Source organism: Polistes fuscatus, unplaced genomic scaffold (assembly GCF_010416935.1).
Source record: "Polistes fuscatus isolate 324 unplaced genomic scaffold, CU_Pfus_HIC Scaffold28, whole genome shotgun sequence".
Lineage (NCBI taxonomy): Eukaryota > Metazoa > Arthropoda > Insecta > Hymenoptera > Vespidae > Polistes > Polistes fuscatus.
Window position 1 is genome coordinate 707,926 of NW_025113105.1, and position 22,783 is coordinate 730,708.

The 22,783-nt window shown below is 32.3% G+C and overlaps 1 protein-coding gene and 1 long non-coding RNA gene across 2 annotated transcripts; one reads left to right on the forward strand and one right to left on the reverse strand.

Moving 5' to 3' along the window:
* Positions 1 to 736: 736 nt before the first annotated feature.
* On the reverse strand, positions 737 to 1,608 carry LOC122519042. The gene is made up of 2 exons (XR_006304236.1): positions 1,416 to 1,608; positions 737 to 796 (listed from the first exon to the last, which is right to left on the reverse strand). It is a non-coding gene; the product is annotated as an uncharacterized LOC122519042 (long non-coding RNA).
* Positions 1,609 to 2,891: 1,283 nt separating this feature from the next.
* On the forward strand, positions 2,892 to 16,623 carry LOC122519041. The gene is made up of 4 exons (XM_043638204.1): positions 2,892 to 3,016; positions 3,408 to 3,515; positions 13,638 to 14,959; positions 15,413 to 16,623. Exons 3-4 carry the CDS (start codon positions 13,669 to 13,671, stop codon positions 15,577 to 15,579), a joined length of 1,458 nt encoding a protein of 485 aa, XP_043494139.1. The 5' UTR covers positions 2,892 to 3,016; positions 3,408 to 3,515; positions 13,638 to 13,668; the 3' UTR covers positions 15,580 to 16,623.
* The last annotated feature ends 6,160 nt before the right edge of the window (positions 16,624 to 22,783 follow it).

The window sequence follows — 22,783 nt, forward strand, 5'->3', positions numbered from 1 at the left end:
GTTAAATCCCTCCATGTGAAAAATCGTCCCTTTCTCTCTCTCTCTATCTCTCTCTGTGTGTTTCGTAGGCAACAACAATCAAAAATAATCAGATAATAATTGACAAGTCAGAGAGACCGCATGTTTCAGAACAAATTTTCGTTTGCACTCATTCTTGTTACGATAAAAAAAGAAAAAAGGAAGAAGAAAAAAAAAGAACACGCGTGCGCTATAATTATGAAAGTGTCTAAATCTAAGTCAAAATGAAAAAAAAAAGAAGAAAACAAATGAGTTTGTTAATTATTTCACGCAAAATTATTTGAAACTAAATGAATTCAATGTTATTTTCGTAACGATATTGTTAAAAATGAACCGTTGGATGGTGTTTGTTATTTCAATATTACATAGAATTAGTTTTGTTGCAAAAAAAAAAGGGGGATCTAACAATAAGATGTAACAAAAATGATGACAAATGACACTAATAAGATCGCAAGGATGAAGTATTTTTTATTTATTCTTTACTCCGCTCCTTTCGGGTTTGGAAGGCTTCCCTTACAATCTTCCTTTTTCCATATCTTACAATACTATTCCATTTAACTATATACATATATATCATTTTATATAAACTATATTACAAACATAACAAATTAATACTCAAAAATTCGAATTAATAACTGACTTTATAAAAAAAAAAAAAAAAAAATTATCTTAACACTCTTCTCTCAAACCCTCTCCGCTTCCTTTCTCTTTCCTATCATTCGTTTTAGTATTTCTGTCTCCTTCGCATCCTGATTTAGTAAAGATACAGTAAATGAACCTATTGGAAAAATTGAAAAGAAATGAATTTTCTTTCATCGAAATAAATACGATAGTTCGTTCCAGGTAGAAAGGGGGGGACGGGGGATGGGGTTGTGTGATAAAGTATACGAGTGTGTTTTCACGGTTTACCCTTTGTAGCCGACCAATTAACAACGTTCCAGGAGGACGCGTAAGCTACGAAGAGGAGGAGGAGGAGAAACTTTCCCGCGTGTTCGTCAAGCTTTTACCAAAGAACACGATAGAGGATAGTAGTTTATTAGTAGTGGTAAGAGTAAGAGTCCGAGTATGTAAATAATGAATATCGTAGATCGTCGACAAATTTTCCCTAAATTACGTATCATCCCACTTTTCTCTCTTCAAAACCCCTACGATGCGAACGACAAATCCGTCCTTGGTCCTCATTCCTCCTCCTCCTCCTCCTCCTGCTTCTCCTCCTCACCACCGAGTATCTTTTATTTTTGTATTTCTTTGTTTTTTTACCCCTTCGCTCCTTTAAACATCCAACCACAAATTTGCCTTATCCTGCCGGCCGTTAAACGCTGTCCTAAAAAAACTTGACTAACGCAAATAAAGCACACCCCCATCCTACCCCCACCTCCTTCTCATCCTTCCATTACCTTATATGCGCGATTCCACGTGAGAAATATGCTCCTTTCTCAAAATTTCTCACATTTTTTTCGTAATTTCGCAGAAAACTCATCTCGTATTATACCAAATCTAATTCATGAATCTTTAGGGGGAGAAGAACGAAGGAAAGAAAGAAAGAAAGGAGGAAAGATAGAAAAAGAAAAAACAAATCCCTACTCGATATATACCGTTAACTAGTTGGATAATTTTCGTAAAAGTAAAGAAAAAAAAAAGAAAAAAAAAGGAAGAATAATAGAAGAGCAGCAGCAGCAGCAGCAGCAGCAGCAGTTAGTATAACACGCGAGTCATTAGATAGGAAAGAAAAAAAAAAAGAGAAAAAAAAAGAAGAAGAAGAAGAAGGAAAAAAAAAAGAAAGAAATCTTCATCTCCTTTCATCCAGCATTAAAAATCGATATTTTGAAGGGAGTTCGCAAGCGATTCCTCTTTTCAAAGTGTAAACACACCGACCGTCGACGCATCTGTAAAACGAAACGGAATACGACGAACAGGGAGAATCTGGTGGTTGGGGAGTGGGGCTTGAGGGTTGGGGGTTGGGGGTTGGGGGGTGGTTTGGGAAGAATGGAAGAGGAAGAGGAAGAGGAACGGGAGGAAGAGGAGGAAGAGGACGACCGAGTAGAGTAGAAGAGTAGAGTAGAGTAGTAGTAGGAAAAGGAATAGAAAGAGTAGGAGGATGATGCAGAAAGGAGAAATCTTTTGGCTATATCTGTTTTCCACTTTTTTCGCTCCCTCGGAGAGACGAGCAGAGGCAGTAACAGCAGTGCCAGCAGTGCACAGGGGGTACATCGCAACCCCCCTCCCTCCTCCACTCTCTTTCTCTTTCTCCCTCTTTCCCTCCCCTTTTTAGTACCGCCTCCTCTTCTCTCTTTCCCGCCGTTTCCCTCTCGCTCGTTCTCACATTTTTTCTCTCTCGCACTTTCTCTCCGTTCCTCTGATTTCTTGTTGCTCCTCTACCGTTCGGTCTTTCTCTCTGTCCTCGGCTCGAAATGTGGCATTCAACAGGGGCTTCTCTCAACGGTGGTGCTTGCGGTGGCGCGGATTCCGCGCCGGTTTGCCACGGCGGCAAACGGGAGGCGTGGGGGAGGGAGGAAGAGAAGGAGGAGGAGGAGGAAGGGGGGACGCAATGGGGAAATGATGCGCAGATTGGCCGGATCATCTCAAAAACCACCACCCTCTGCCTCCGGCTTTCTCCTCCTACTACCACCGATCATCCCCCGTGATTCCTCCTACCTCTATCTATCTGTCTATCCATCTCTTTCTAACTTTCTCGTTTCTCTCTTACGCACGGACAGACGTATACACACACACGTAGATACACAGGCACACAAGGATAAATGATAGATACGTATATGAACACGTTCCTCGTACTCTGGCAGGCTGGCAGGCAGGCAGGCAGCCTCGTTCGCACTCCCGCCACCACGGACTCTCTCGTCAGGGGTTGGAATACAACCCCCACTGGCAGCCAGAGTCGCCGTCGAACAACCACCCTGCCTGCCACGGTGCTGCTGGCCGACGACGAGTGACTGAGTCCTCCGATTATTATCTCATTTGCCGGCACGAGCAGCACGCGGCAGTACACCACCGGCCTTTCTCTCTTTATATATATATATATATATATATATATATATATATATATATACACATAGATATATATATATATATATCTTTCTCTTTCTCTCTATCTATTATATACATATCTCTCTCTCTCTCTCTTTTTCTCTCTATCTATCTCTTGTTCCAGTTATCGTTATCGTTCTTCTTGTTATAGTTTTCGTTCTAGTTTTCGTTCTAGTTTTTGTTTCGTTTGTTCGAAAAAAATCACATAATTTATCTTACATATATCTATATATATGTATATATACGTATTTATAGTTTACAATATTAGATTATATTTATATTTCTATTTATTTCCTTCGTATTTTTCATCGTTATCCCTTTCTGCCATCCTCCCACTCTCGCTCTAGAGATCCATAGATCGTTTAGTCGTCTTCTCTCGGAGGATCTACCATTGGAAGAAGTTACGAGAACTAACCCTCCAACTTGTAAGACTGGATTTGGAATAGTGCGAACAGGTGAGTTCGTATAACGTTTTATATTCCTTGTGTCCTAATTTTGTGTTTCTAATTTAAGTTATCCTTTTTTTTTTTAAACTTAATGTACCTTGTTATTTATTTAATCGAATTCTTTAAGATTTTGAACGTTACTTTCATTTGAATTCTCTTCGACGAAAGGGGGTTTTGTGAATTTTGTTTAATTCATTAATGAATGACATTTATGTGGTTAGATTAGAAAGATTGGAAGTAAAAAAACCCATCGTGATTTTTTAGTGCGTGACAATTGTTACGAAACGACGGAAGGAAGGACGACGTTTGAAAGAAAATACAAAAATGTACTCGTTCGTTTAGAAATCAGTTCTGTGAGTGTGGTATAACTATTCGCGTGTGCGTGAGTGAGTAAGTGAGTGAGCGAGTGAGTGCATGTTTACGTGCGTGTGTTTAACGTGTGCGTTTGAGTGATCGCGATTACGTTTTATATGCTTTACCCAGCTGGTTAACCGTTTCTCCCTTACCCTTAATACTCGCCAACTTGTTGTTAATCGTAATGACGCGAGCCGTTTGTTATTTTGCTTTTTGACGAACGATAAAAATAAAAAGAAAAAAAAAAGAGAAAAAAGAGGTAGGCAGGGGAAAAGAAATGGCAAGGTCGTTCTCATAGTTGTTACCACTTTTTTACCACTTTTAAAACATCGATCGATCTAACAGTCGCGTGTCAAACTTAAATTAACAAAAAAAAAAAAAATAAGAAAAAAAAAAGAAAACATTTCCCGTACGATTATCCAACTAATCAGTCAGGAATCTCGTTTTGGTCTGACAATAAAAATAAATAAAAGAAAAATTTATTGCACGACCTAAACGTAAGGGGGGGGGGCGGCGGGGTCGGTAATAAATAAATAAAAAGAAAAAAAAAAAACTTGCCACCAGAGTCGACAGGAGCGATGTGCGTGTCCGACGATGACGCAATAAAACGCCTGGACACCTCGTCGCGTTTGCTCGTCCCGTTTTTTTCTTCTCTCTTTTTTTGTTGTTGTTGTTGTTTTCCTTTTTCTTCGCCACTTTTTCGACGCTTTCGAACGATTCGAACGAAACGAATACAAAATATAAAACACGAGCAAAAGTATAGGAAACGAAAGTTATTAAAGAAAAGAAAAATAATATATGTTCGATGTTTTTTTTTTTTTAATTTATCGTCAAATCGACAGAGACGAACGGGTTGACAACCCTAAAACCTAAAACATTATACACGCGTTCCCCATTGTTCGACGGACAACCCAACTCTCGCGTACATATTTTCCACGTCCCTTCTCTTCCCTTTTTTTTTTTCTTTTTTTTTTTCCGTGTCCAAAAACTCATACCTATACTCAACCAACCCTCCCCCCCTTCTCTTCTCTTCCTGCCCTCAGTTTCGTTCATATCGACATCAAATATCTACACGCGGACGCGTATTTCATCGTTCGTTGAACACCAGATTCGGAATAATCGTTTCCCAGTTTCCATACGATACGTGATCGTGGCTTACTATTCCCATTCGTGGATAGAAAGAAAAAGAGAGATAGGACCTACTACATCGCACACTTCATACACACACACACACACACACACAGAGCTAGTTACGTTTGTTTGTTTTTCATTTGACGAGCTTGCACGAACGAATATCATCTCGTCTGATTCGTTTCGCAATCTTAAATAACAAGAGACAAGCCAAAGAAAATGATATAAATTATTTGATTAATATTCAATTTTCGATTGATATTCAATTTTCGATTGATATTAAAGGTTAATTTCGATCGTTAACGAATAATCATTTCGTTGGCTTCATTTGCAATATATTTCTTTTTCTTTTCTTTTTCTCTCTTATTGAGGGAAAGTGAGGAAAACGGAAAAGAGGACTAAGTTACTTCTCAAATGTATATCGAATAAAAAAAAAAAAAAGGAACGAAAAAATAAAAGGGGAATTATTGTTCGTTTGTAGATTATTAATTGGAACGAAAAAAAAAAAAAAAATAAAATAAAATATGTTTCGTAGATTTTATTTTCGAATGACCGACAGCTATTTCTGTCCAGTTAAAAATGATTCAACGACGAAAGACATTTGAATTTGTTCCATCTGTAATTATACGTTGGTTGTACTCAATGCGGGCTTGTTTTATTTTTGTTTGTTTGAAATGTAACGCCTTGTTAGAGTTTTTCCACAGTTTCCGACGATCGAGTCTCTTGCATTTTTCTTATTCCTATTTCTTTATTTTTTTTTTTTTTAGCGAGAAACAAGGACTCAACGAAGTCCCATTCATCGACGTTGAGATTAACAGAATCGAGAATAATAATTATAAATAAAGAAAGAAACGGGGAAATATACGTGTATACCGCGTTTGAATAAGGAATTATTTCTTTAATTTCGCGTTCGCGTGGTACGGTATCGGTCATTGTCTTTGAGAAACCCCCGGGTGTGTTTCTTTGACAGCGGCACACTTTTTTTTTTTCAAACCGAAACTGATTGCGAGTGTTGGTACGAAACGTTCGAGTTACCTGAAGAATAAAGTCATATAAAAAAGAAACAAGAAAAAAGAGAAATGAAAGAAAGAAAGAAAGAAAGAAAGAAGAAGAAGAAGAAGTAGAAGAAGATAAACAGAGAATGAGAGAAGTAAAATTCGTAGCAGCCAAGCCGCACGACGTTTCTTTCCATTATGTAAAGGGAGAACGTTTTGCGAAAGACAAGAACCCGTGTAATAAAAATGTTTATATGCCGACGGTAGATATAAAATACGCGAAGCTTCTTGTATTTCTTTTTTTCTTCTTTATTTTTATTTTTTTTATTATTTTTACCAAAACTAAACTCTCCCACAAAGAAACGGGATGATAAAGAAGTTTAAATAAACAAACAAAACTACCGTGGATGGGGTGAGGGTGGGGGTAGGAGGGAGGTGTTGGTTTAAAGGAACGTGAAATAATATGAAATATTTTCATAAATTTGTTTCTACTAAATTTTATATAATACGAATTAAAAACGTGGCTCGTATCAGAAAAGATGCGTCTGAACATACCGAAGGGACCATTGACTACTTCAAATTAAGTAGTAAGAGCAGATGTGTCTGACTGTGTCTGATCATACCGAAAGAAACCATTGGCTACTTTAAATTAAGTAAAGGAACAGACGTGTCTGACTATGTCTGACCATACCGAAGGGACCATTGACTACTTCAAATTAAGTAGTAAGAACAGATGTGTCTGACTGTGTCTGTCGTACCGAAAAAAACTATTGACTACTTCAAATTAAGTAGGTAGAACAGACGTTCTGCTGTGTCTGACCGTACCGAAAAAACCATAGACTACTTCAAAGTTTAGTCAGACAATCAGTCTGACAATCACCCTTTTTATTCCCACAAATTAAATGTAATTACATATAATACGAATTAAAAACGTGGCTCGTATCAGAAAAGACGTGTCTGACTGTACCGAAGGGATCATTGACTACTTCAAATTAAATAGTAAGAACAGACGTGTCTGACTGTGTTTGACCGTACCGAAAAAACCATTGACTACTTCAAAGTTTAGTTAGACTGATTACCTTTAACTACTACCCTTTTTATTCCCACAAATTAAATGTAATTACATATAATACGAATTAACGTGGCTCGTATCAGAAAGGACGTGTCTGACCATACCGAAAAAACTATTGACTACTTCATATTAGGTAGTAAAAACAGACGTGTCTGACTGTGTGTGACCTTACCGAAAAAACCATTGACTACTTCAAATTAAATAGTAAGAACAGACGTGCCTGACTGTGTCTGACCGTACCGAAAAAACCATTGACTACTTCAAAGTTTAGTCAAACTGATTACCTTTAACTACTACCCTTTTTATTCCTACAAATTAAATGTAATTACATATAATACGAATTAACGTGGCTCGTAACAGAAATAACGTGTCTGACCGTATTAAAAGAATCATTGACTACTTAAAAGTCTAGTCAGACTGATTACCATTAACCACTACCCCTTTTCATCCCTATAGAAATTAGAAGAAAGAAACAAAAAAAGAATGAGACTCATAGGACGACACTAATCTTAGTATTAAAAAATTCGATTGACCAAAAGAGAGAAAGAAAAGAAAAGAAAAAGAAAAAGCAAAAAAAAAAGAAAGAAAAGAAAAGGTTGAAACCAAAAGTTGAAAGGAAAAAAAGAAGAAAAAAAGAAAAAGGTAAAAAAAAAAGAGGATTGGGGTAGTTTGGAAGCGTAGACGTAGGAATGCAAATATTCGCGGGTACAGAGAGATTGAAACAATCCGCCAATTAGAATCGTCGACGTGAACGGGATTATGCAGATTCGTGATGGTTGGATGGGAGGTGATGAGGGGTGGCCGGGGGTGGACCTAGTCGGGCTTGGATTGGCAGCTGCCGCCCTGCTCTCGCTTAATTCAATCCACCGAGTTGTCTTATGAATCGTAAACCCCCTTCCCATCCTCTCTCTCTCTCTCTCTTTCTCGTGGTATTCCAAGCGAGCATACCACTACTACCACAACTATTCGTTTCTACCTTGGAGCCCTTTTACGAAAGCGTGAAACCGAAACGGCGCGCACGAGACGTCTTGGAGGATCCTTCGAAGCATTTCGCCTCGAGCAGAATAATAATGTAACGTCGCTACCGTAAAGTTCTATCGTAAGAAAAGTGTGCAAGTGGGGAGAGGCAGGGGGCAAAGGGAGGAGGAAGGGGCCAAAGGGAGGAGGAAGGGGACGGGAAGACAGGGCTGGTTGGTGGGTGGTTTTCTTCTTCTTTTTCTTTTTCTTGACTGTTTTGTTTTTGTTGTTTCGTTCGTGTTTTTTTTTCTTCTTTTCGTTTCTTATACTCTTTGCCATATTCTCGTCGGTAGCTGGGAAAGATCGAAAGAGAAGAGACGACTGTGGAGAGATGAAAGGAGCTATTAAGATCCTTCGAGAAAGAGAAGAAGAAGAAGAAGAAGAAGGGAGAGGGAATAACAGAAAGGAAACAATAAAGATCTTCTTCAAGGAATCCGTCGAAAGGAGGAAGCTCAGCCATTCGCGAAAGCTTTTACGTCGGATGACGTCGCGCTAAATTCACTACGGAAATTAACTTTGATCCTCGTGGAATAAAGTTATTTCTTGGATTGACTATCTTTTTTTTTTTCAAATTTCTTTTCTTTTTTTTCATTTATTTACATTATTTATTTATTTATTTATGGAATATATTGCCATAGGGATTTTTTTAATTATCATTATTCTTCGCGATATTCTATCGACAATTTACAAATATTACTGTTGGATAGAAGAGATTCTTGCAAAAGAAAAATATAACGTTCGATCAACGAATCTTTCACAAATGCATACAAATGCCAACGAAATAGTTTTTAAAATCTTTTAAGTTGAATTTCGAAAAATCTTCTTCTCTCCAATAATCTTACTTTTTTCCTAATTTGTTTCTATCGTGAATTCTGGCAATAAGAAAAAAAAAAGAAAATAAATTGAGACAAACGGTAATAATAATAAAACGAACGAAAAGAAATGATTTTATAATTTTACTTTACTTTAGTTTTCATTTTATTTTACTTTATTAATTTTATTTTATTTATAATTATTTTATTTATAATTTTACTTATGTAAAAAATTGAAAATCGAGTGGTACGAATAGGACGAAAAGTCGAACGGAATCAGAACGAAGAATAATAATAAGAAAATATGTGTCTCTCCTCCTTTTGTTATCGTAGAATGTGTTTCGTGGGACGATAAAGATGAACGGAATTATGGGTAGAGTGTGTGTACCGGACGGTGGGACGGTGGGACGGACGGACGGACAGACGGACGGACGGACACAGGCGACTGGGGCTCGTATTTATCACGAAGAGTAAAACTGACAGCAGTCCATTTCCCGTTCGTCCTGCCTGTCTGGCTGAACATAATATCTCCTGACGAAACAACGTGGACGTCGTTTGTTTAGGAAACAATGGACCGAAACAATACCCGATCCCTTTCCTCCCTCCTCTTCTTGGTACGCGAACGGCGGACACGGATACGGACCTCTATTCTACTCTTCCACGATTCGTTGCTCCTTGCTCTTTCCCCCATCGTAAAAGAATCTTTCATCATCGACTTAAAAACTTCTATACCACCTTCTAACATCGAATATACCAAGCAAGATTAACGACGTCGCAACGTAAATCCTTATATATGTATATACATTTACAAATTTATATTTCATGACGGTAACAATTTTATGAGAGGCTACAATATTTTTTATGTATCACGTTGTTAATGAATTTTTTATCTACTTGTATCTTCTATTACCAATTCAAAATTAACAACGTCCATGCAAACCCTTACGTTTCCAAATTTATTCTTCTTAACAGTAACAATTTTATATGACACCGAGTTGTGGGTTTATTTCTTTAATCACTGATTATTTTCTAATGCATGTTTTTTATCTATCATATTTTTAAAAAATCTTTCATCTACTTAAATCTTCTATTAGCAATTCAAAATTAACAACGCCAATGCAAACCGTTACATTTCCAAATTTATTCTTCTTAATAGTAACAATTTTATGTGACACCGAGTTGTGGGTTTATTTCTTTAATCGTTGGTTAATTTGAGCTACATAGTTTTTATGTATCATGTTATTAATGAATCTTTCATCTACTTAAATAATCTTTTACCAATTCAAAATAAATTACGTCCATGCAAACTCTTACATTTCCAAATTTATTCTTCTTAACAGTAACAATTTTATATGACACCGAGTTGTGGGTTTATTTCTTTATGTTTTTTATCTATCATATTTTAAAAAAATCTTTCATCTACTTAAATCTTCTATTAGCAATTCAAAATTAACAACGCCAATGCAAACCGTTTATACATTTCCAAATTTATTCTTCTTAATAGTAACAATTTTATGTGACACCGAGTTGTGGGTTTATTTCTTTAATCGTTGGTTAATTTGAGCTACATAGTTTTTATGTATCATGTTATTAATGAATCTTTCATCTACTTAAATAATCTTTTACCAATTCAAAATAATTACGTCCATGCAAACTCTTACATTTCCAAATTTATTTTTCTTAACAGTAATAATTTTACGGGACACCGAGTTGTGAGTTTATTTCTTTATGTTTTTTATCTATCACATTTTAAAAAAATCTTTCATCTACTTAAATCTTCTATTAGCAATTCAAAATTAACAACGCCAATGCAAACCGTTACATTTCCAAATTTATTCTTCTTAATAGTAACAATTTTATGTGACACCGAGTTGTGGGTTTATTTCTTTAATCGTTGGTTAATTTGAGCTACATAGTTTTTATGTATCATGTTATTAATGAATCTTTCATCTACTTAAATAATCTTTTACCAATTCAAAATAAATTACGTCCATGCAAACTCTTACATTTCCAAATTTATTTTTCTTAACAGTAATAATTTTACGGGACACCGAGTTGTGAGTTTATTTCTTTATGTTTTTTATCTATCACATTTTAAGAAAATCTTTCATCTACTTAAATCTTCTATTAGCAATTCAAATTAACAACGCCAATGCAAACCGTTACATTTCCAAATTTATTCTTCTTAATAGTAACAATTTTATGTGACACCGAGTTGTGGGTTTATTTCTTTAATCGTTGGTTAATTTGAGCTACATAGTTTTTAGTATCATGTTATTAATGAATCTTTCATCTACTTAAATAATCTATTACCAATTCAAAATAAATTACGTCCATGCAAACCCTTACATTTCCAAATTTATTCTTCCCAACAATAATAATTCCATGTGACACTGAGTTGTGGTATTTTGTTATTAATCTATTATTTTATGGTACATATTGTGCACATACTTATATATTTACACGTATACAGGGAGATCAAGGGTTTGATAATTTTGTAAATTCAATTGTGTCAGTACAGAAACCGCATGCGGTAATTGGATAAAACCGGTTACCATCGTAGACCATCTTTTGTACCAGTACTTGCAATATTTTACAACACACGTTTACACGATACCACCACCATTAATCATACTCACTTAAATCAAAGGTTCGATAATTTTGAAAATTCACTTTCAACAGGAGAAACCGCGTAAAGTAATTCGATAAAATCGGTTAACGTACCTCCATCATCTTTTGTAATATATTTTATAATACACGTTTTACTCTTAACTTAATACAATATCACTAGATATCACTAGAAATTCTAGAATTAAGGGGTTATACGCAGTTAGAATTTATAAAAAATCGGTTTTTTTTTTGTGCATTTTCGGAATGTACATATATTTAAGTATATTCTCTGAAAATTTCAAATCGATCCGGCAAATATTCTTCACTTCGTGTAAGCTGCAAACAAAAATTTTTAACTATGTGTAAACGTCTCTTTGAAACTTAAAACGCGTTTTTCTCAAAACGGTATTTTCAAAGTCGGTGATCTCGATTTTTCAAAAACGGCTTAACCGATCGGTTTCAAATTTTTACACAATCTTCTTAGATATATTCCTCAGGTATTAAGTATAAAGAATAATTTTTAAAAAAATTTATTACTATTTTTTTGTAACAATTTAGAGCGAAAATTTTAGTCAAAAGCAAAAACTTTTTTTCAAATAGACCCCATTTTGTCAAAAATCAAAATTTTTAATATTCCTTCCGTTTAATACCTGCATTAATCTATCCTTTAAAAGAATCCACCATATTTTGTAATTTCAAATAATCCAAACCGCCAAAATGGAGATCACCGCCAAACGTCTTTTTTAGAGGTTATTTAATATTATTAGGTCTTTTTTTAGTTCAGGAAATCATCTACAGGAGCGGTGCAGATTAATATTTTTACATAATCGACGCGCTATTGTATTCTCAAAAGTTGGCTCTATTTGAATTACTATCACTTATTATTGACAAGTTAAAACTTTTTCTATAAAAAATTCATAAAAAGACATCTTTTTTGAGCCTCGCAACTGCGTATAACCCCTTAAAATTTAACAAAATTAAAAAAAATTATTCGACGAAAGAAAAAAGAAAAAAAATGTTTAAAGAATAAGAGAAGAAAAAATGGGAAATGGGAAATGGTAATGTCATAATTCGTTAGACGTGAAATAATCCAAACAACGTATGGTAGATCGTTTTAACATCGTTAAGAGAATGATCCTCGCATTTGGTAGTTTCTCATCAGACGATTCCTCGGAGAAGTTTTCCGAGAATTTCTGTTGAGAAGAAGGCATCCGACCGAAACAGAGTCGTGCGCTTGACAGAAATTAGTAATCCCTAATGGATGATTCCGATGCTAGACCGTCCTAAGGCTTTGCCTAACTTCATATAGGCATTACTTCCTCCTTAGTCTTGGTCTTAACAGCGGTAGCTATTCGATTAATTTCTGAAGACAATAGTACCTCGCTTTCGCTTCGTCGATTTACAACTCACACCGAGAACATCCCAATCTTATTATCATCATTTTCATCATCATCATCATCATCATCATCATAATCTTCTTCTTCATTCTTCTTTTTTCCTATTTTTCGCAGATGGTATTCAACAATATTCAGAGATTTTCTTTCGGATTCTTTTATTAATTTATTCGATCATTTTATTTATATATTATATATTTTATTATTATATATTTATTATTATATATTATTTATATTATTATTATATATTTTTATATTATATATCATATATTATATATTATATTTATTTATTATTATATACTTACATATATATATATATATATAAATTTTATAATTTATTATAATATTATTATTATTATTATAATTTTATTAATAATATTATAATTATAATATTATTATGATTATAATTTTTTAATATTATAATTTTATAATTTATATATATATATATAAATCTTTAATAAATATTTATCTATTTAAAGTATGCCTCTTTTATATATATAAATTACTAAACACGAAAGTATAAATATTAATTGTATATTACACTTATTATTTATTCCTTGATATATAAGGAATAATTATAAAAAAAACTCTCGCGAAGAATAATATGAAATTAAAAATGAGAAAAGTATCCTATAGTCGACACACTACTCGATAGAAATAATATTAAAATACATTATATCAAATGTATAAATTATGAAAATAATGAAAAATCTAAATCGCACATTATATTTTGTATTTTTGAATAGAAAATAATTGATCATCGGAAGGATATCAAAGATGACGACAACAACGGGTGATCCGTCTACTTTGAAGACTCCAGCCTCATTGTCGGGTGGTGATTTAGTTTCACGATTATTGGCAGCAACCCCACCTTACTTGTACAACGTACCACTGACACCTCACAGTTTTTTCTTCAGTGAAATGTTAAGATCGTTCGTTCAAGCTAAAGCGGAAGCAACGTCGTCGTCTACGGCAAACAGTGGTAACACGCCTAGACGTCGTAAGAGATCATGGCGAGACGTACGTGACAGGCCACTCGAACTTACGACCAAGGAGAGAAATCATCATCATCATCATCATCATCACCATCATCATAACAATCATCATCAATCGTCGCAACAGGACAAGTATTATCACGGACAAACGCAACAGCTGGCTCAGCAACAATTAGATTCGCGTTTGGAAACTAACAGGAACAAACAGAACGACACTTATGACACGGATAACAAGATAAACGTCTTCGAACAAAAATCTAATAATTTCGGTGGGGATATGTTGAAATCAATGGACGATACCAAATCCGAATTCGTCAAACAGAGTAAGAATTTTTTCGACGAACGGCCCTGTCATTTCGAACAATCGCATTCACCGGAAACCATTTTCCCAACTGTTGAGTTGCAAAAAGTTAAACCGGAAGAACAGCAACAGCAACAACAACAACAACAGCAACAACAACAGCAACAGCAACAACAACAACACGTTGATCGTAAAAATTGTAATTACGGAGATAGAAATGGTTACGAGGAACGTTCGAAGAATCAAGTTAACGTTCCCGAATTGTCCTTATTGGCAGATCAGAAAAAGCTCGATTTCTCGATGAACTTCCTTCCGGGACTTCCTGGAAGAGGTTGCGAAGTATTTCAAGGTGTTAAAGGATTTGGTTTACCCGGCAACGTAACAAATTCCGAATTTCTTCCAAGTCCACTTTGGTATCCGCCGTATCCAATGCCACAATCCTATCCTGGCATAGATCCATTACGTTTTTTCATCGACCTACGTGTCTCCGGACATATATGGGATCGTAAATTGAACGAGAGACAGTTACCATTCAAAAGCAAGCACTGTTCGGCTTTTAGCGTTCCGCAATCAAAGGAATACGGTAATCGTCCATTGAATCTCACGAGGGACGAAGCTACCACATCTAGAACCATCGACGAAAATATACACGGCACCAATTACATTTTGAAGCATCTCAGTAGGACCTACAAGGATATACAAAAGAACAAAATTTCTAAGCAAGATACACCGATCACGGAAAATGACGATATCAAACAAGGATTATCGGAAAGTAAGTTTGCATTTTCTATTGTTTTTCTTCTTTCAATATCATTTTTTACTTTTTATAAATAACAGATCGAACCTTTTCGTTTTTTCTTTTACATTAATTATTGTGGGATGCGAGCGCCTCCAAGCCAAATACTTAAATAGGCATTCGTGAAGAGATTGGACGGTGGGCCCTGGATAGCTCAATGGTTAAAGAGCAGTCGTCCGAAAAGCGGAAGTCCGGGTTCGAGTCCCAGTCCTCCAGTCAGTCCAACGGTCCAATTTTTTCACGAATCCTACATAATAAAAAAATTATACATTAAAAAATTAATCCTTAAAACAAATATCACCGTTTAAAACGCGTTAAACCATTGAAAATAGGTTTCCTCCTTACTTTTTCAAACGAACAAAAAGTTAGGCGTAAAAGTTGAGACATTCGAACGGACGATTATCATCCAATTGTTTTTTTCTAATACAGGCGAGGACTCCACGAAACAGGAAGACGCCAGCAACTCCTCTGGGAGTAAAGAAGACGAGAGAAAGGATCTGCGTGCTGTAATTGGTCTAGAATTAGTGGTTGACTACGTAAAGGAACCAAAAGGAGACCCTTCGAATGAACAAGCCACACGAGTTAACTCGGAATAATTTGTTCAAGTGCCAAAGGTGATCTTACAAATTAGATTCGTTCTTTAATAATAAATAATTAGACGATATTATACGGAAAAATTTATCAAATCCTAAATTAATAGAAAATTCATTAATTTTATTAATTTATGATAAGAAATAAAGAAGCGCGATTTTATTTCTCGTTAGAGTATTTACAATGTTATCGAATGATTTTTATTTTATTTAATATCTATAATAGTGCATACAATTAATATTATTTATAATATTTTTTCATTTATATAAATCATAAAATTGGCTTCATGATTTAATCAAATTTGTTTATTGTTTTTCTTTTTATTTCAAAGATTGTTAAATTTCCGTATAATCAAATCCAATTGTAATATAAGACTAGCGTCGATGAATCTCCGATAAATATAATTAAAAAAAAAATCCGAATTTAGTCTCGCGATTCTCTCGTGAAGAAAAACAAAAAAAAGAAAAAACAAAAAATAAGAAAAAAAAAAAGCAACCCCGAGAATTATAATCTTGACAAAATTTTTCATCCCCCCCCCGTCTCCGGCCCAATACCTGGAAAAACGAAGATTGAAATAAAAATCAAAATCGCGTTATTATCTATTTAATCGTGTTCCATAATTATAAATAATATCTCGAAATATTCTACGATCTTAAACGCTTTCGTTCATTTCTTCCTCCCAAAAATTAACGCAAAACCTTTCTCTTTCTCTCTCTCTCTCTCTCTCGTATATTGAAATACTTATTACACAATTTTCCTTGAAAAGTTAAACTTACGCGGAGAAAAGTATCGATTAATCGCGATATTTGAAAAAACAAATCAATCAATAGTTATATAATTATATAAATAAATAACGAGGAGGATTTTTTTTAGCTACCTCCATGGGACTCCTCCAATGGGGTTTCCTTTTCCGAATTCAATTGTATGTGATATGCACTGTACATATGATAGTAGTATTCCGATGTATCTATATATGTATCGATAGAAATATGATAGATTATGATGAACGTGTAAATTGTCGTAATAAATCCTATGTGATTTAGATATTATATTTTTTTTTCTCTTTCTTTCTATTAATCAACTTAATATTCTCTATTCTATTTCATTTATCGCATACAAGTTTTTTACTTTTATTATTCTTTTAAATAACATTTTGTGTTCTCTATTAATCATCTAATATTCTATTTCATTTTTATACAACTTAATAATTATTCTTCGATTGATAAAAATAATCTTTTTTATTAATAATCTAATACTCCGTTTTTTTTTTAATTTTCACACATCGTAATGTAATGTAAGTTTCAATCATTCTTAATAAATATTCACATATTCATTGACACCGAGTATAATATAAAGAATTATTGTGTCAATCATAGAAGTATTTGTATGATCATCGATTAGACACAATTAATATTGATTTATAGTTTCGAAATTCTTTTTAAAAAAAAACAGAAATATTATATATATTTTTAATATATTATAAATAATTGAACACACATTTACATTAAAATAGCGTGTACGAATACTTCTTTGATTTAGATATTATATTTTTTTTTTCTCTTTCTTTCTATTAATCAACTTAATATTCTCTATTCTATTTCATCTTTCGCATACAAGTTTTTTACTTTTATTATTCATTTCAATAACATTTTGTTTCTCTATTAATCATCTAATATTCTATTTCATTTTCATACAACTTAATAATATTCTTCGATGTGTGATAGAAATAATCTTTTTTATTAATAATCTAATACTCCGTTTTTTTTTTATTTTCACACATCGTAATATAATGTAAGTTTCAATCATTCTTAATAAATATTCATATATTCATTGACACCGAGTATAATATAAAGAATTATTGTGTGAATCATAGAAGTATTTGTATGATCATCGTTGTCGATTAGACACAATTAATATTTAATTTATAGTTTCGAAATTCTTTTTTTAAAAAAAAAAGCAGAAATATATATTTTAATATATTATAAATAATTGAACACACATTTACATTAAAATAGCGTGTACGAATACTTCTTTGATTTAGATATTATATTTTTTTTTCTCTTTCTTTCTATTAATCAACTTAATGTTCTCTATTCTATTTCATCTTTCGCATACAAGTTTTTTACTTTTATTATTCTTTTAAATAACATTTGTGTCCTCTATTAATCATCTAATATTCTATTTCATTTTTATACAACTTAATAATTATTCTTCGATTTATAAAAATAATCTTTTTTATTAATAATCTAATACTCTGTTTTTTTTTATTTTCACACATCGTAATATAATGTAAGTTCCAATCATTCTTAATAAATATTCATATATTCATTGACACCGAGTATAATATAAAGAATTATTGTGTCAATCATAGAAGTATTGTATGATCATCGTTGTCGATTAGACACAATTAATATTTGATTTAGTTTCGAAATTCTTTTTAAAAAAAAAGCAGAAATATTATATATTTTAATATATTATAAATAATTGAACACACATTTACATTAAAATAGCGTGTACGAATACTTCTTTGATTTAGATATTATATTTTTTTCTCTTTCTTTCTATTAATCAACTTAATGTTCTCTATTCTATTTCATCTTTCGCATACAAGTTTTTTACTTTTATTCTTCTTTAAATAACATTTGTGTCCTCTATTAATCATCTAATATTCTATTTCATTTTTATACAACTTAATAATTATTCTTCGATTTATAAAAATAATCTTTTTATTAATAATCTAATACTCTGTTTTTTTTATTTTCACACATCGTAATATAATGTAAGTTTCAATCATTCTTAATAAATATTCATATATTCATTGACACCGAGTATAATATAAGAATTATTGTGTCAATCATAGAAGTATTTGTATGATCATCGTTGTCGATTAGACACAATTAATATTTGATTTATAGTTTCGAAATTCTTTTTAAAAAAAAACAGAAATATTATATATTTTAATATATTATAAATAATTGAACACACATTTACATTAAAATAGCGTGTACGAATACTTCTTTGATTTAGATATTATATTTTTGTTTCTCTTTCTTTCTATTAATCAACATAATATTCTCTATTCTATTTCATTTATCGCATACAAGTTTTTTACTTTTATTATTCATTTAAATAACATTTGTGTCTCTATTAATCATCTAATATTCTATTTCATTTTCATACAACTTAATAATTATTCTTCGATGATAGAAATAATCTTTTTTATTAATAATCTAATACTCCGTTTTTTTTTTATTTCACACATCGTAATATAATGTAAGTTTCGATCATTCTTAATAAATATTCATATATTCATTGACACCGAGTATAATATAAAGAATTATTGTGACAATCATAGAAGTATTTGTATGATCATCGTTACCAATTAGTCACAATTAATATTTGATTATAGTTTCGAAATTCTTTTAAAAAAACAAAAACAGAAAAAAAAACAGAAATATTATATTTTAATATATTATAAATAATTCAACACACATTTACATTAAAATAGCGTGTACGAATACTTCTTTGATTTAGATATATATTTTTTTTCTCTTTCTTTCTATTAATCAACTTAATATTCTCTATTCTATTCATTTTTCGCATACAAGTTTTTACTTTTATTATTCATTTAAATAACATTTTGTGTTCTCTGTTAATCATCTAATATTCTATTTCATTTTCATACAACTTAATAATTATTCTTCGATTGATAGAAATAATCTTTTTATTAATAATCTAATACTCTGTTTTTTTCTTATTTTCACACATCGTAATATAATGTAAGTTTCAATCATTCTTAATAAATATTCATATATTCATTGACACCGAGTATAATATAAAGAATTATTGTGTCAATCATAGAAGTATTTGTATGATCATCGTTAACAATTAGACACAATTAATATTTGATTTATAGTTTCGAAATTCTTTTTAAAAAAAAAACAGAAATATTATATATTTAATATATTATAAATAATTGAACACACATTTACATTAAAATAGCGTGTACGAATACTTCTTTGATTTAGATATTACATTTTTTTTTCTCTTCTTTCTATTAATCAACTCAATGTTCTCTATTCTATTTCATCTTTCGTATACAAGTTTTTTACTTTATTATTCTTTTAAATAACATTTTGTGTTCTCTATTAATCATCTAATATTCTATTTCATTTTCATACAACTTAATAATTATTCTTCGATGATAGAAATAATCTTTTTATTAATAATCTAATACTCTGTTTTTTTCTTATTTTCACACATCGTAATATAATGTAAGTTTCAATCATTCTTAATAAATATCATATATCCATTGACACCGAGTATAATATAAAGAATTATTGTGTGAATCATAGAAGTATTTGTATGATCATCGTTGTCGATTAGACACAATTAATATTTGATTTATAGTTTCGAAATTCTTTTTAAAACAAGAAAAAACAGAAATATTATATATTTTAATATATTATAAATAATTCAACACACATTTATATTAAAATAGCGTGTACGAATACTTCTTTGATTCATCATCGTACTTATACGAGAATTCATTTAATCGGTGCATAGATATTAAAACAATGAACAAAGTTCATATTATAAATAATATAATACATATATATATATATATATATCATATTCTTGATGAGAACTCGTTGAAATGCAGCTTCATTATTTATTTTCTTATGTTTATTACACAAAAGGATTGTCATTAATAGATTCATTTACTTTTCTCCTCTTCAACGTAGTACAATCTCGTTAGAACTAAAAGAATTCTCGCGATGACACACATAAATGCAAAGAACAAAGTGCATATCGTGTGGGATATCATATTTTATTGATCGTCAACACTAATAATCTCATATATCTTAATGTATCTTTAATTACAAGATTGTAAACGGTGTCTTTTTTATTACGTATCGTCTACTTTATTTATCTAAACTTCTTTTATTTTATTTTCTTTTTTCTTTTACTCTTGTTTTATCGAATTTTCATCCTTACAATATTATTAGTGAAAAAAAAACAAATTTCGATTATGCATTCCTATAAATCCTGTACATGGATTTGTATTTTTCTTTTTTTTTCACGAATTAAAAGACAACAAAATTGTTATAAGAAAAACAAAAAAAATTACATAAGAATAAATAAGATTATTGAAAATTCTGAAGTAAACGAAATCATTAACAAACGTTTGTTTTTTACCTGGATTTCAAAACGTTGTAAGTTACTCCATTTAAATCATTCTATTATCATTATTATTATTATTATTATTATACAAATTGTAAGAAAAATTCGATCACACTGATATATCATTATTGTTGTTTAAATAAAACGAATTTGATTGTACGTTATAATTGTTTCTACGTACAAAAAAAAACAAAAAAGAAACAAAAAAAAATAGTTTATCGAATTAGACTCGTTCTTAGGTATAATACGAAAACCTAATTTAATAAAATAAAGATCATTAAAATGAATGACAGATAAAGATAAAAGTAATGAAAAATCCTTTATATTAACCGACACACACACACATTTTGTTAATGTGGCTTGATTACGAATGTAATTATTAACGCGAGATGATAATTAATTCCAAGTTAAGACGATTATAACTAATGTTCCCCTCCCCCTCCTCCCCCCTGCTCCTCTACTCCCTACCCCCATAAATAGACGACGGCAAAACCAATAATATTTCCCGTCGACGCGACGGGTCTAGTAAAATATGGACGATTTCAAAAAAAAATAGAAAAAAAGAAAAAAAATACAACAAAATTAAAAATAAAAGTAAAACAAAGTAAAGTAAAGTAAAGTAAAGTAAAGGGAAGGGAAGGGAAGGGAAGGGACGGGGAAAGGGTAAAGTAAAAAAAGATGAAACGAGAAGGAAGGTATTGTTCTAGGTGCATAAATCTTCACGAGAAGAGTCTAACGCACGAACGAATATTACAATTCACGATATTTCCTTTTACGTGACACAGCCTAGTGGATTTTAATAACGGAGGGTAGAGGTAGATTGTAGATCAAAAGTAAAAGAGAAAGAATAGGAATAAATGTACGTTTACATGTATATATATCTCTGTATATGTGTGTGCGTGTGTGTGTACGAATACTATCGGAAATTATCGGCTAAAGGGAGAAAAATAATAATCGAGTGAAGATCGGGTTGGAATTGATCATCGATTACATTTGAAAGCAGTCTTTCCTTTAGAAGTGCTAAACGATTTTGGATTGTCAAAGGGTAAAGGGTGGTTAAAGGGGAGTGTGGGTGAAGGTGAGGGTGAGGGTGGTTTGGTAGATGGTGTCGCGACTTGCACATGAGACGCGAAAAGAGAATTAAACAAAAAAAATGACTTCGTATTCTCTCTCTCTCTCTCTCGCTCTCTTTAAATATATTTTTTTTTGTATTTGTTTTTAACGCGTTCTTTTTTTTCTTTTTTTTTTTAACCAAAGGATCGTTTTCCATTGACTCCTGGGGTGCATTGCGGCAAGTCTTGAATAATGCATGAAATTTGTACCCTAGAATCGAATCGTTTGCTCCTCGTCGCACCAACGACGACGACGACGACGACGACGATGACGACGATGGCGACAAGAGAACGGGCATAAATCTAAATAATTTCAACCCTCGAATTTTTATTATTCCTATGACTAGAGGACGACTACGAACGGGCACCTCTCTTCAACGTTGAATATGCATATGTCGCTTTCCGCACTTCTCTCGAGTGTGTTCCACCTTTGTGTCAAAACAACACTCTGTGTTTTCACCACCGAAAGATACCTAGAATCAGCAACTTCATCTTTTTCCTATCTAATCATTCACCCCTATCTTCCCCCTTCTCCAATCCCCACCCCCCAATCGTTCAAGCAGCTATTCATAACGCTCGAGATAATACTGGGTGTATCAGTTCTTATATTATATATATATGATTTCTCTAAGATATATATGTTTTTATAAAAATAGAAAAGTAGAGAGACAACCAAATCTATCTTATTCTTTATTAAAATTGATTAACGTTAAAACGTAACCAGAAACCTCCCCCGTCAGTTAAGAAGAAGAAGGAGAAGAAGAAGAGAGACAGAGATTCCTCATAGATCAAAGGGAAATTCTAATATCGAAGAATTTACAAAGTCCGTCATTATTCACTCGTGGAATCTCGATAAATCACGGACAGGATTAACGAGCAACGAAGATGACACTGAATCCTTCGTCTCCTTCTT